This window comes from Camarhynchus parvulus, chromosome 3, assembly GCF_901933205.1.
Source record: "Camarhynchus parvulus chromosome 3, STF_HiC, whole genome shotgun sequence".
NCBI classification, from domain to species: Eukaryota; Metazoa; Chordata; class Aves; order Passeriformes; family Thraupidae; genus Camarhynchus; species Camarhynchus parvulus.
The window spans coordinates 526,591-540,851 of NC_044573.1; the positions used below are offsets into that span (position 1 = coordinate 526,591).

General features: G+C 49.2%; 2 protein-coding genes across 3 annotated transcripts in view; both read right to left on the reverse strand.

Moving 5' to 3' along the window:
- Positions 1–6,351, reverse strand: part of SNAP25 (synaptosome associated protein 25) — a 61,293-nt gene extending 54,942 nt beyond the window's left edge. For both annotated transcript variants that reach the window (XM_030944860.1, XM_030944861.1), the window contains exon 1: positions 6,226–6,351. The gene's annotated coding sequence lies outside the window, so the exon portion shown is untranslated. The remainder of the gene's footprint in view (positions 1–6,225) is intronic.
- The window catches only part of LOC115902795 (tubulin monoglycylase TTLL3-like), a 46,416-nt gene continuing 38,078 nt past the window's right edge, over positions 5,924–14,261 (reverse strand). The window contains exon 12 of the mRNA XM_030946606.1: positions 5,924–6,095. Coding sequence (XP_030802466.1) covers positions 5,924–6,095 — 172 coding nt within the window. The remainder of the gene's footprint in view (positions 6,096–14,261) is intronic.

Here is a 14,261-nt window from a genome sequence, read left to right on the forward strand (position 1 = left end):
CACTTGGCAAAGGTAACATTTATTTAATGTGTGATACTTGCACCTGAATCCAGATATCCCACGTGCAGTCCTGGAGTTTTAATCCCCAATCCCCCACAGCTGAAGTTCAGATGTTACTGAACATCTCCAGTCCAGTTAATCACCTCCTGCTGCTTTCTGCAGGAGCGAGCCATCCCTGTGAGCTGTGTGTGCCCAGCAAACAGGGAACAGGAATTCCTCCCTCGCCATGGCACTCGCTGCCAGGGGCACAGGCAGCCCTGAGCCCACACAGGTGTGTGCCCAGGGGGTGCCCTGGCTGTGCCCAGGCTGTGCCCAGGCTGTGCCCTGGCTGCAGGCAGCAGCAGCGCTGGGCTGCACCAAGCAGCAGCTCCCTGATGCCTGCAGAAATACAAGCTTGGCTAAATCCCTGCGAGGTGAATGCTGAGGAGCCTGAGGGTGTGAATGGGACCAGACTGAACAAGAAATACTAGCGCAGGGAGGAGAAAGAAATCTTTAATTTCCATCTAAAGCATAGTGAAGCTAATTTTAGTACCTTGTATTTTAAAAAATGCTTAAATATGCATGGGAGACTTCTGTTCCTCTTTAAAAAAGGAATCAGTGAATGGTAACACTATTTTGACAGGTGAGCTCTTTTGAAGAAGTATACTTTTGTTTCGTGAAGTTTTTTAGAGTAGCTGGAGGAAATATATTTACCTCTGTAAGACAGATCAAGGAACTGGCATCTGCACAGTTCCACTGGGAGCTCTAATTTCCAGGAGTGGGAAAAGGAACCAAAGGAGAGGTTGGCACATCTTCCAAATAACTGTTTTACACAAATGGAAAAATACAATTACTACTTCTATGACTGTGTTGCAATTCAGGAACAGAATTCCTCTCCTTTGGGTGGAGAGTAAGTATAACAAATAAATAAAGCATGATGAACACTGAGCTGGGAAATGATCAGAGCTTTAGTTTTCAATCTAAACTTCTAGTTTCTTTGACAGACAAGTGACAGTGGAAGTATTTGGAGATTTACTGGGATTTTTAGCAAGGGAATGCTACTGAGAAAATGTGGGAGATGGAAGAGATCAATGCAGAAAGACAAACATGCCCTAGCAAGGATTCTGCAGTACCTTGGATGTGCAACTCCCTGATAATTTGTAGGTTTTGAGGAAGAAATAGCAAATCTTGCAGTTATTTCACTAGAAATCACCTAGATGAGGCATCCTTTTGTAATGTCTAGGATACAAATTTTAGTCCTGAGCACTGCCATAGTCCATGATAACTCTCATTTTGCTCATGGATTCTACCAGTAAATGCTGGCACAAAAACTTGGTCATATCAAAAGCACAAGGAAAACTATAATTATAGTGAAAACATATAAGAACAGTTCCTCTTGTTCAGTTTTGGACGCCTGTACAGGGAGACTTGGCTTTGCCTCTGTTCATTCATATTGCAACTCTACGAATACAATGTCTCAGCCCTTAAGAATATTGCCTTTTAAAAACTTGAGGGAAGAAACCTAATTTTCCTGTGCACTTAGTGGAATGCAGGAAAAATTCACCCTACTCCCCAGCTTGAAAGAACAATTAATGGCTACAAGTAGGAATTTCGGACTTTTTCTGCACACAACTGTGCCTTTAGGAAAAACTCAGCTGTGTCCTGGGTTTTGCACCACATTCGAGTTCTGCTGGTGTTCTGTACCAGCAGAGTGCAGCAGAAGCCAGGCTGAAGCAGAGGCGTAACAGGCAGGATTCCTCCTCTGCTGTTCATCCCTGCTCCCTGGCACCCCTTCTGAGGCAGCCTGGCCATCAGGGTCTGCAACAGCGAGACCAGGCTGGGAAAAAACAGGGATGGGCTTTGGGAGGGCAGCACCTGAAATGAGCTCCTTTTTTGGAAGAACTGCTCCTTCAGCAAATAGACCCATTTCTGGTTTAAAACACAAACAAGGAGTCCCAGCTTGAAAGATTATTGGCCTGTAGAGTAGCACAGCACTCAGCTATGCCACTTCACACCCATTGACAATGGGGCCAAACAATAAGTTAAACCCCATTCAAAAAGTGAAACAGAGCACTGTTAGCTCTAAAGAAAAAATAAAGAATCTCCTAAATAGCCAGACAGAGCACAGAGTGGTCAGCACTAACATTCAGCTCTAAAAGGCCAGGAATAGCCATGATTAATTTCTTAGTGTTTCCCTCTTCTCCCCTCTGTGCCTGTAGTAGAATGCAGCTTTCTCCAGTAAGAGACACCATGTCTCTTATTATTAAAAAAAAAAAAAAAAAGAAAAGAAGAAAAAATGGAAAAGGTTATAATGCAATATTATATTCTCTTTAGAATCACTGGTGCTAGTATATTTCAGAGGGAATATGTACACAGAACTTGTTTTCTTTTGAAAAAGCTAAACTGCTAAATATTCTTTTACTAGTCCCACGAAATTATGTAGGGAAGTATTTTCCTTGATTCCAACTGCCTTTGGATTAGACTTGCTGGAATAATCAAAATCAGAAGGTGACACTCATCACCCTTCACATCAGGGTCCTAATGCCCCTGATGTGTTTCTTTCATCCTGGTGATCTTTAGCAGGAATTAAAAGAGGATTGTAGGTGAGCATGAGGTGATGAGCAAATAGCAAGTGAACAAGATGAAAGATACAAGAGCAAAGCTAAATTTCCTCCTAAAATAGCAGGGCAAGCGGTTCAAACATTTCCTCAAGGCCATTCAGATCCACTTTTGGGTCTTGCAATGTCAGCCTTGGGGCCCTCACAAAGCAGGAAAGAACGATTTTGAACCTGTGCAGTTGACTTGTCTTTGTGCTTGGTGGAAAGTCCTAGAAAATGTAGTGGGATGTGGGACAGCATATTGAAAATCATGATCAGATAAGAGGCAGATTTTGCTGGTGGGAGTTTGTGTGTGTCTAAGCATTTGTGGAGGGAGTAACAAAGGCGTGACAGACAAGAACTAGGAATATAACTTGTGTGTTGTGGAAAAAGTGCTGTTGCAATACAACGCAGCAAGCTGAATCTGCAAGGTCAGTAGGCAAGAAAGCCAGAGTGTATTGTAACTAATGAAAAACAGACTGTTGGAAGTTCAGAAATAAAAAGCTAAAAAATTAAACTATTCCATGACAGCTTACAGCCTTGACAAACTATATCCAGCATTCCCAGGAGTAGATAGACAAGCCCTATGCCTGCTCCAAAGTCCAGCTTCCTAGAGGTAATCACGATTTGCCTGAGAAGTGCATCCTGCAGCAGCTCTCCAGCAACACATTATTCTTGTCTGCCTTAGACTCTAAAGCTCTGAAATGCTTGAACAAGTCTGTTGTTACAGATTTCCTGGCACTGGCCCAGCCCAAAGGTGGCTGCACTGGTAGCAGAGCATGAAACTCCATAGACAGAAAAATGCACTCTGCCCAATGAATGCTGCAAAGTCAGCCTGCATCTGTTGTGGTTTTACCCAGCCTAGAACCCTGGAAATCTCTGAAATGAGTGTGTGTCTGCATATAAATATGTACAGATGAAAGTACCCTCCTTATGTTATAAAACATTATGACAGAGATTTGGGGGAAAAAAATGCAAGAGAAAGAGTAACTGTGTGACAACAAGCCAAGGTAAAGGGAAAACAATTTCTGTTCTTCATTCCTGAGAGAAGAAATCATTAGCAAACTGAGCCCTACACCATGCCATATACTTTCTATTTTTCCCTGAGGGTTGCTACAAACGCAGCAGCTGTAGCCCTGTGACACACAGACGTACAAATCGCTGAAGTTGTTCCCACTGACAGGAAAAGTGTTTTGTTTCGTTACCTCGCGCGGTTAAAGCAGTGCAAGCACTAGGCAGAGACCGTGCTTTATTTGCCTCAGCGCTTTCATCTTTCCATTTGTTGCCATACCTAAAGCATAGGGAGAAAAATGAAAAGCTTTCCCTTGACCTGAAAAGCATCTCCCACCTCCAGTGCAATAAATCTGGGAAGTGGAGCTGCATCTCATTAGATGTATTTTGAGGGTTCATGCTGGCTGGATTCTGCTGTTCTTTCTTTCACTGCCCCCATGAGTTCAATGGACACACAGCCTGGTCCTGAGAGCTCTTGGAAATGCCACTCTCATTTTCTAGTTAGCTGTGGAAAGAAAGTTAAGCTGCATTTATTTGGAGGTTGCTATCTAGCTGCATTTGGTACAGTAACGTGCTGAGTTTCTGCAACTCCCCTTGACTTCAGAGGCAGCCTCAAGCTTTTGCTTTTGTCAATCAGGCCTGCCTGCATCTTTGGTTTGGTCACCTCTGTTATCCTTTTGGCACCCATCCTAGGAACCAAATTCTTCAGCAGTCACCTGGCTGACCCGTTCTGCGCGATGCAGCAGAAATGGAAAAGCACTGCTACTTCTTCCTAGACTGGCTTCTTTGCAGGGATGTGCAGGTGGCTGGGGGCCCAGGAGAGAGTCACTTCCCCAGCCATTCCCACGGGAGCACTCATCTCCCAGATGGCTCCAGCCCGCCCCTTGCCACCCGCAGGGGGGCTGCCCCACACTATCCTCGTGCTGATCAGTGGGGCAGCTGCTCCATGCCCGGAGCTGGGTCGAGGAGGGGGCACGGGATGGGCATGTCCTTGCAGATGCTGCGGCCGGGGCTGGACGCAAACGGGTCTGGGTTCAGGGGCTGCTCTGCCGCCCCCGGGCAAGGCCGCAGGCCAGCTCCCCATTTCCCCCCGCCCCTCGTTCTTCAGCTCGGAACGAAACCAGCAGCAATTATTCAGGCCAAGCACGTAAATCTGGCAGATCCCGCGGCTCCGGCTTGACGCAGCTACGCAGCGCAGTGTCTGGACACGCAGCCCAATCCCCCTTTCTCCCCTTGTTTATTCGCCCCGCAGGAAAAAACCCAGCGAAGTTACCAACTTGGGACCGCACCGAGGCGTTGGGGCGGCTGGGGTGCCGGGCAGCGGAAAGGACGGGCGGAGCGAGCGCCGGCGGCGCCGGGGGAGCCGGGGCCAGCAGCCGTGACGGGGCAGCCCGCGTTACATAAGGCGGCGGCTCCGCACCGCTCCGCAGCGCGGGGACGGCGGGGGGGCGGCGCGGGCCCCTGTCCCCGTGTCACGGCGCAGCGGCGCCCGCGGGCACGGAGCGCGGCTGCGGAACCCCGGGGGGCTGCCGGGGCTCCCTGCGGGCAGCGCCCGGCCCGGGGGGACCCGCGGGCTGCGCGTTATGTAACCCCCGCCTTCCCCGCACAAACCCCGCTCCAGGGAGAGGGGCCGAAGTGCCAAACGCCGATTGATTGCAGGAACTGATGTTATGTGCTTTTTGCTGTTGTTGTTGTTTGTTTGCTTTTTGTTTTTTTAATTTTATTTCTCCCTCTTCTCACTCTGAGCTACAGAACCACAACTGCGCTTGCCCGCGGTCCTGTCCTGGAATGAGAGAGCACCGCCGCTCGCCAGCCGGGAATCGCTTCCCAGTCCCGTGTCCGGGGGGGCAGCCCCGGGGCGGGGGGCGCGGAGCCGCAGGGCGCTGCAGCACGGCCGCCTCCGCTGCCGCGGTGCTGAACATGCACAGACGCACAGACACAGGCACAGACACACAGACACAGGCACGGACAGCTCGCCCTCCCCGTTCCCGGCGCGGGCCCTGCGCTGTCCGCGGTGCTGAGCACACACACGGACAAACAGGCAGACACAGACACGCGTCCCCTCCCCGTCTCGCTCGGGCCCGGCGTTATCCGCGGTGCTGAGCACACACACGGAGACACGGACAGACGCTGACAGACCCGGACAGACACACGGACAGACACGGACGGACACACGGACACGGGCGCACGTCCCCTCCCGGTGCCGCTCGGGCCCGCGCTGTCCGCGGTGCTGATGCTCCGCAGCAGCCCGGCGCGCTGCGGGCGCTGCAGTGCCCGGGGCGGCACAGCCCGGGGCGGCCCAGCAGCGCAGAGCGCCCGCACACGCTTCTCCCCGCTCAGAGCTGGGAATGGCGCTGGTTCCCCTTCTCCTCCGACACTGCCTTCTCCGCCGGCCTCCTGCCGCCCGCACGGCCGAGAGGCACAGCCCGGCTGCCTCCCTGGCTCCAGCCGGCCATGAGGCCGGCGGCGAAATCACCCCCTCCTCCCGGCCTTTCTCTGCGCCCGCAGCTGCCCAGAGGCTGAAGACAAAAAGCCGAACGGGTCCCACTTTAAATATATCCTTTTTCTCCATTTCACCACCGTCAATACGACCCCCTCCCCCTGCTGAGCCGGTGCCCGCGGTGTGTCCCACCTTTACCTGGGCTGGCGGAGCGCGGCGCGGCGGGGTCGGTGGGTCGGTGCCGCAGCTGGATGGGAGGCAAGGACAGGAGGCTGCTGACCTCCGCGGGTCTCCTTCTTCAATGGATCGGGAGCCGTGCCCTCATCAAAGATGGCCGTCCGCTCCTACGTCAGCAGCTTTTAATAGCCCTCCCCGGCGGGGGGAGCGGGAGGGGGCAGAGCGGGCCGGGCGGGTTTGAGTCATCGCCGCCGCACCGCTCCCGCAGCCGGCCCCGCCGCCTCCCGCAGCCGCCCCGCCGCCGCCTCCCCGGGGCCGGGGTCGGGGCAGGGGGCTGGGGGCGGCTGCGGGCCAACCGCCCGGGCAGGGGGGCAGGGGCCCTCCCGCAGCAGCGATTTCCTCCGCCAAAGGGGTGGTCCGAAGAGGGTATCCCTCTGAAGTCCCCGGTACTCCATATATGGCCAATCTACGTGGGCTTCTATTTTTATGTGTGAATTCTTCCTTCTCTCCCCTCTTTTTATTTCTCAGAACATCCTGCCAGGGGTCTGGGTGTGTTAATCTGTTTATTCTCCCCCTCCTCCCTCCCCTCTCCCACGTTGGAGCAGCCAAACACGAGGAAATCCATGGTTAAGGACATGTGTTGTAACTGATCATTTGAGGGACTGGTTCAAAAATGAGAGAGAGAAATCAAAAACAAAGCCTGGACAAGTACACGAACACACACAGAGCACAGTGAGCACATCCCACTGCTGCTGGGGAAGGAAACGGTAATTCTGTTCGAGGAAACTGCCTGGCTTATTTATCATTAATTAGTTAAAATATTCATTCCGAGCGTACCTAATTTGGAGCAAATGGAGCTGTCTCCAGCGTAATTTCTAATGGGAAGGAAATCCTTTAATTTCATACAAAACTGTGTATGTTTGTAAAATTTATCTCATAATGGGGATCTTAATGAACGTTGGGGATTGCAGTCGAAGTGCAATGCTCTCTTTCGTAACCTCAGTCATCCTTTCCCTCTCACCCCACAAGCCTTGGCTTTCATTTATGGAACCATCCAGACCAGGAGATGAGCAGCGATGCCTCCCTGCTCCCTGTCTGAGCCTCTCCTGCGAGCAACGAGTGAGCCCTGGCTGGGTTAACACCGTGCGTGCAGGCTTTTCTGAACAGTCTGCGGATGGCAGAGTCAAAACATCAGTTCCCCATGAGGATGATTCCATCCTCATCCTCTCTTCTTGCCCCTCTCCCTTGCCAAGGCGAAGAAGACCGGAAGAGAGGGAAGGCTCTGCAGCTGTATTTTGGAGCGCGTTCATCCCGTGTTATGGTTGTATGGGCGTGGGGGAGGGACGGGGAGGGGAGGGGAGGGAGGCGCGGGGGAGAAGGAGAGAGAATTGCGGGTGATTCCTCCTCCCCTGCTCTGTAGTTCCCCACAGAAAAACGTGACTGTAGATCGTGCTTTGTGAGTCTCACCCTCTTCCTACGAAAATATGTCCTTCAGTCTCTTTTGAAAGGAAGCAGTCAAAAGTTTGCTAAATATACGAGAAGGAATTCTCAGTCGAGAGGGGCTTCCCGCTGCATTAGAGTATCTAATGAGCTGTGCACACGCAAACCGCAGGGAAGGAGAGAACCTGTCATGTTCCCGGGCTGTAAACACAGCCTGAGACTAACACTGTGCAGACACCCCCTCCAGGTGAGGGATCTGGAGCAGCAGCCTGATTGGGAAACTCATTTAGCGTCAGGAACGGCAGTTTGGGCAAACAAAGCTTTGCAGGCCGGCTCCTGCAGGGGTTAATCGTGCCCAGCACCCGGGTGAGGTGTGCACTGCGGATGGCAAGAGGAATCCCAGAGCGAGCCCTGCTCTGGAATCCAGGCTGCCCAACTTCCTGGCACACATGGAAAGTTAAAAAGGAATTCTCAGCCAGACAGCTCAGCTGATAGGTGCTCCAGAAACAAGTATGATTTTCGAGACACCAATACTCGTACTTATTAATAATTCATATTAACGGTAGATAAGGGAAGGAAAAGAGAGATTATAAACTGTTGTTTTGGCTAAACCACCAGCACTGCAAAATGCTGGCTGGGTTTGGATTCAGCCCAATAATGCCTCGGAGAAGAATTTCAGTCCATTGGATACCAGCAGGGATGAATTTGGCTCCGTGCATCAAAAGTCAGGGACGAAAATGCAGTGAAGGCAAAATAAAATGCAGCATAACTTGGGGAAAGAGATGTAAGGAATGGCAAAAGGAAGAGAAAGCAGAGAGAGAGTGGGAGGAGGATAAGAGGTAGTTTTCCAGTGAGAAAGCTAGGTTCAATTTAAGATTCATTTTCCAGCTCTGCCGCAGCAGAAATCACGGAGTTTAATAAAAAAAAACAAAGGGCAGAATCATTAAAGAGATCACAAACACTGCCCAATAAGCTTAGAAGGAGCAGTCGCCTTTCGTTATGTAAACGAGGGAGGAAGGGATGGACCGTGTGCTGTTCAGGAATGTGCCTGCCTCTATCCTGGGAGATGCAGAGGGGGGGCAGGCTTTTGCACCGCAGCGCCAGGATTTCTGTCGCAATAAGTGCCACTAAGCAATTCTAACTGATTCTTTAGCATCTTCTAAGGATAATTTGGAAAAAATAAAAACCAAAACAAAAAGAAGAAGCACATGAGGAGTTTATTGACTCTATCTGGTACTATTTGAACCGTCGTTTCACGCTGTGTACAGGGGATATGTGAGAAGAGAAGCCTACAAATGAAGTAGGAGGAGAGAGAAAACCGGAATTCGGTCTAAGAATGATTCAGCTCCTTCTTAATTATTCAGGCAAATATTCAGCAGGCTTAAAAAGCAGTACCTGTGGGCACAGCCCATGAATAAGGAGGCAGGAGCATGCTCTCCTGCGTGACAGCAGCAGGATGTGTGCTCCACGTTACCGGCCAGGAGCCACAGAAGGGCAGGACAGGCAGAGCCTGCAGCAGGTTAAGGGGGGAAAGAACAGCCCCTGCTTTGTCCATGGTTTGAGAGCTGTGGGCAGTGGGATTTTCCTGGCTGCTCACAGCATCACCTCCAGCCTCCAACTCACACCCCTGTGTGCTGCAAACTGGGCTGTGAGGCACCAAGTGAGGGGAACACCAAAATGCAACACAGTGCCACCAGATCCTGGATGTTATTTCCTGGGCTGTCTTAGAGGCAGTTGTAACACAGAGATTGCCTTGATTCTCCCCACCTTCCTCAGATGTTTCCTTTATTTTCCTTTTTCAGCAGTGAGGGAAATATTTATCCAAATGCTGCTCATCCTGGCCTCAAGTATGTGGCTGGGAAAGAAATTGAACTAAGCATAGAGCAAACAAGAGAGGCAAAATGTACCTGCTTTGGCACTGAACATATCCCAGCCTTTCCAATTTCTGTCTGCTCCCAGGCTGAGGTGCTGAGGCATACCCCAGTCTGATATCTGCAATGAGAACAGTCTGAGGATGGAGCCCTTTATGCAGAAGTCCTAATTGCCTTCTGTCATTCACTGCTCTTTATGTAACTCTGAATTTTGACCATCAACAGCACTTGCATCTATGTGCCCCAGGCTGCTTCTGATTAAATTTGAGGGAATGGCTGGGCCTAATTTTCCCCTGCATGCTCAGGATCTCTAGATACACAGTTTGGCTGTAGGCTTTTTTGAGGAGCTGTCTGTGATCAGGTGCTCCAGTTTAGGCCAAGCCAAGATTTCTCTGAGGCTTATGTTCGAAAATAGAGAGATTTAAAATACAATTGTAACATAAACCCTTGGAGATGAGTCCCCATCAATTTCCTGATCACGCTTTTAGATGTGCAGAGCCAGATCCCCAAAGGTTCCTGATTCCTGACTAGTTGCTTAAAGAGCAACCAGGACTTAAACATTTGGTGAGTCTGGGTTCCACTGCTGCCCCAGCTCCCCCTGCCTTGGCTGGGTCCTTCTCTCAGCTGTGCTATAAATGTGTCATTTCCTGCAATGCCAGACTTCAGCATCTATTGTCCTCTATGCAAAGGAGAAGCAGTCACAACGTAGCCACAGCTCTGAGGGCTGTCATCTGCTCTGGAGGTAGGACTAGTCTGAGGCCTCCAGAAACCTTGCCAATGGGAATTTTACGCCCAGCTCAGCTTTCATGAGAGGAAAGCTCTGCCCAAGAAAGTCACAAAGGTATTGGACCCAGAGGAAGGAGGACTACGGCCACTTAATCTATATTACACAGAGGAAAGAAGACATAGAAACGGCTTTCTCTATGTTCCTATGACACAGACAGCAGATAAGGATTAAACTCAAATTTTTAATTTAAAACAATCCTGATTTAGTAAAATAATAATTGGATTTTAATTCTCCTTCTGTGCATGTGACCTGAATTTGGGAGCCATTTCAAAAACCTGCCTGAAAGCTGAATCAAGAAAGGACAGAGGTCCCACAAAGCAGGGCACAGGCTTAACTGAGAGATGTGAACTGCTGTGTGGTGCTGCAGTCCCCTGTTTCTTTGGCCTAGCTTTTCTGTGAGCACAAAAACACAGTAGCAGACCAGGATATTAGTACACAATGTCATTTACTTGCACTTCCCATATGATTTTAGCTATATACACTGACAACTAATCTTTAGGTGAGTGCAAATTAAAGTCCTGGTTTAATCCATGCTTTTAACAAGGTTATGCTTTTGGGGGCTATTGCTTGTTTACAGGAAACACAGGCTATTTAGAACTGGGACTTTTGAAACTGAGAAGTGCAATTTTCTTTGTGTGCAGGCCTTGAAACCAGTGGATTTGTGATGAGTTCAACAAGCTGAATTGTACTTTTAATAATCCACCTGGAGATGAGGGTATGGCTGGTCCTTCCTTTATGGTTATAATTGCCAACTGCACAATGCATGTGCTTGTTCCACTATTTATTGAATAATTTTTGAATGCTGTGAAGTGGTGCACGAGTACTAACTTCATTCCACTTGTGCCTGATTACATTGAGTGAGGTAAATGGGATTTAAGAAGGAAAATAGAAACCTCACTAATCTTGAAGCAAAATACAAAAACGTACAGCAAGCCAGAAGGCCCCTTTTGCCCCCAGATACTGATTTCTGTCCATAGGACAGACAGCTCTGAGGGGGGCTACAGAGGTATTGGTTCAGGGCCACCAGCTGTCCCAGCTGGTGGTGAAAGCCACAGCACTGAGGCTCTCCTGAAGATGTGGCCCTCAGCAGAGCGAGGGCCAGAGCTGCCTGTCAGACCGTGCTAGCAGGGTGACTGCCTCTGGCTGTGGCTCATGTCCTACCGCCTCTGGGCTCCTGGACAAGGAGAAACACTGCCCACTCCACTCCCCTGGCATCCTGCTGTGTCTCCCAGCCTCACCTGAGGCAGCCTCAGCTAATGCAAGCCACCTGAGCCCTTTTACCTTAATTGCTTGAACCTGGCCCTGATTTGCTCTGTCCCAACCAGGAGGTGGCTGAGGCTCCACCCCTCCCTTGCACAGGTAAAAGGGCTGGGCATAGGGAGCTGCTCTGTTGGTAGGGAACTTCTCTGCCACAAACTTTAACCCGGAGGAATGAGTTTGTAGCTCAAACAGGAGATGTAAGCACCAAGTTTTTTCCCCTCCCTTGCTGTTTCCTCTCCTTAGAGTGCGTGGGAAGGTGTTGACTGTTAGTAGGTCTAGTTCCTGCTCTTCCTTTAAACTGGGTCATCACAATTTACCCTCCTACCTGCTCTAAGGATATGGGTTTTTTCCTTCTCTACCCTTTGATATTATCCTTCTGCAACTCTTCCTCTCCTCCCCTTCTTTCCCTTCCCTCTGTTTCCTCCTCACTCTAAACAGGAGGAAAGTGGGTCACTTCATAATTGCTCTTCTCTATTTCAGAGAAACCCAGAGGCACAAAATGGAACAAACAGGTGAGTGTCACTAATTCAGGGGAGCTTTAAAGATATTTTCCTTTTAGATTCTCCTGGGCTTGCTTCTCCTGCTCCTCTCCCTTTGCTTCCAAACTCCTGAGGTAACAACTAGTGCTGCTTTCTCGTTGTGTAGATAAAATTCAGGTTGAGACTAGGTGGCTTGGGATGCTGAAAGTAAGCCTATTGGGCTTTTTGCTCTCCTTTTTATATGTTTCTTTACTTCAATGGAATGAAAAAAAATCATGAAGGGGATGAATTGTACTTAAATATGCCAAGGAGGGAGTGATTCAGTGTTGATGCAATACTTTGCAATAACCTTGGGCATCCATAGGAGTGATTCAGAAAAAAAAAAGGCTCTCTCACTCACTAAGTCTTTATCTGTGAGCTGCCTGTCACATAACAGGATTTCAGATCATCCTCAGTCAGACAAAACAAGAGAGGTGCAGTCCAGTCAAGCATACACTTTTTCTAATGTAGGTGTAGTCCCAGGGATTCCTTTGCCCCCAGGGCCTGGTTTTGTCAGGGCCATTATCTGCTGCTTTCAGCGAAACACTTCATGTGGAGTGGGGTCCTTCTCGAGGAGAGAGCTGCAGTCTGCTCCCGGACTCCAGGCTTAGGAGGCTCAGTAGCTGAGGCCTTTTATGGACAGGCACAACATTTTGTCTTTGCTTTGGTTTGAGATGCAGGGTTCACAGATCCTAGAGTTAATTAGCATGGACTATGTCAGACTAGCAGGCTTGCTGCTCCTTACAGAGCCCATGAGTGTTGCTGTCCATCACAAGATTGTTGTTGTAGGGTTTCACTTTGGACTTTTGGGTAACACCTTTTGCTCCAATTTTCACTGTGCCAAGCAAGAAAATGTTCTCTCACCTTGGCAAATTCTCCTGTTATTTGCTGTGCAGAGTGGAGGAAGAGACCAAGCTCTAGAAGAAGGGCAGGGCCTGGGTTTTGCTCCTAGCCTGGATATTGAACAGCTGTACTATTCTGGAAAAAGCCACTTCCACCTTGAAAGTTGGTGTTTTGGGCTGAGCTACGGAAGCATCAGCCCCTTTATGAGCACTGTCTGGCACAGTCCTTGGTTTTTCACAGAATATGCTACTCTTTCCCTGTTGAAACTGGGGTTGAATCTGTCTCTGCCCCTCTTCCTGTTGCTTCTTCCTCCCTGTTAAGGATGTAAATATTTCCACCTTCAGATATTGTTTGCTGTACATCTGTCCAGTGGGACTTGGTGCTGCCTCTGCCATTTACCTCTCCGAGGAGAGCCTGCAAAGCCAAGGGGGCACCTGCCCAGAGAGGAGGTTTGTGTTTGTAGGTAAAGGGAAGGCAGGAGCTCGCTGATGTTTTTGGAGACTCATTTCTGTCACTAAGGGCTCTGGGGAAAGCCTGAGGTGTCTGTTTAGCCTCTGCCCAGGAAGGGACTGCATCAGACAGGGAATGCACTGCAGGAGAAGTGCCAAGTGTTCCTCTGGGCTGTGATGCCACCTTTGTCACAGGATGTGCATCTGGAATAATTCAGGTGACCCAAAGGAGGCCAGGTCTGTTCTATACAACAGGACTGAGTTTTATGATAGACCAGACAAACATGTAGCTTAAGGTGTTAACCCTTTCTGCTCCTCAGATTCCATACACATTGCAGTTGGTTCAAAATTGCTCCTGGCAGTATTCCTCAGCATTGTTTGAGGCAAAAAGGAGTCTAATGCAGCCTTGGTCTAATAGGAATACTCTCTCTGAGGGTTCATGGGTTAATGTCTTCATGTATCTCTGAAACAGGAGTAAAAACTGCCCTGCTAACTTCCCAAGAGTTATTTCAATTTCCTTTCCTAGTGTTCTGCAGGTAATCTATATTTTTTTTTTTAATTTACAAACTTGCTGAAAATTAAAGGTGAGGGAAACAAATCTGTTAAGCACTTCCCAGCTTCTGAATACTGAGTGTTGTTTTTTCTTCCTTAACTTACACATGTTCAAAATATTTTGAGAAACCAGTGCTGGTCTGAAGAAAAGTCTACTCCTCTCAGCCTAATTCTTGCCCTTGGTGTTTTTAAGCTGTTTTAAGGAGTGTTCTTTGACCTGCCTGTTTCTAAAATATGTGCAATTACGGGCTTCTCTTGAGTAATTAGTGAGCCTTGCTCTCACATGAGGTATGTGCATTGTATGAAGCTGAATCTGAGATGTCAGTTTGCTGCTGAA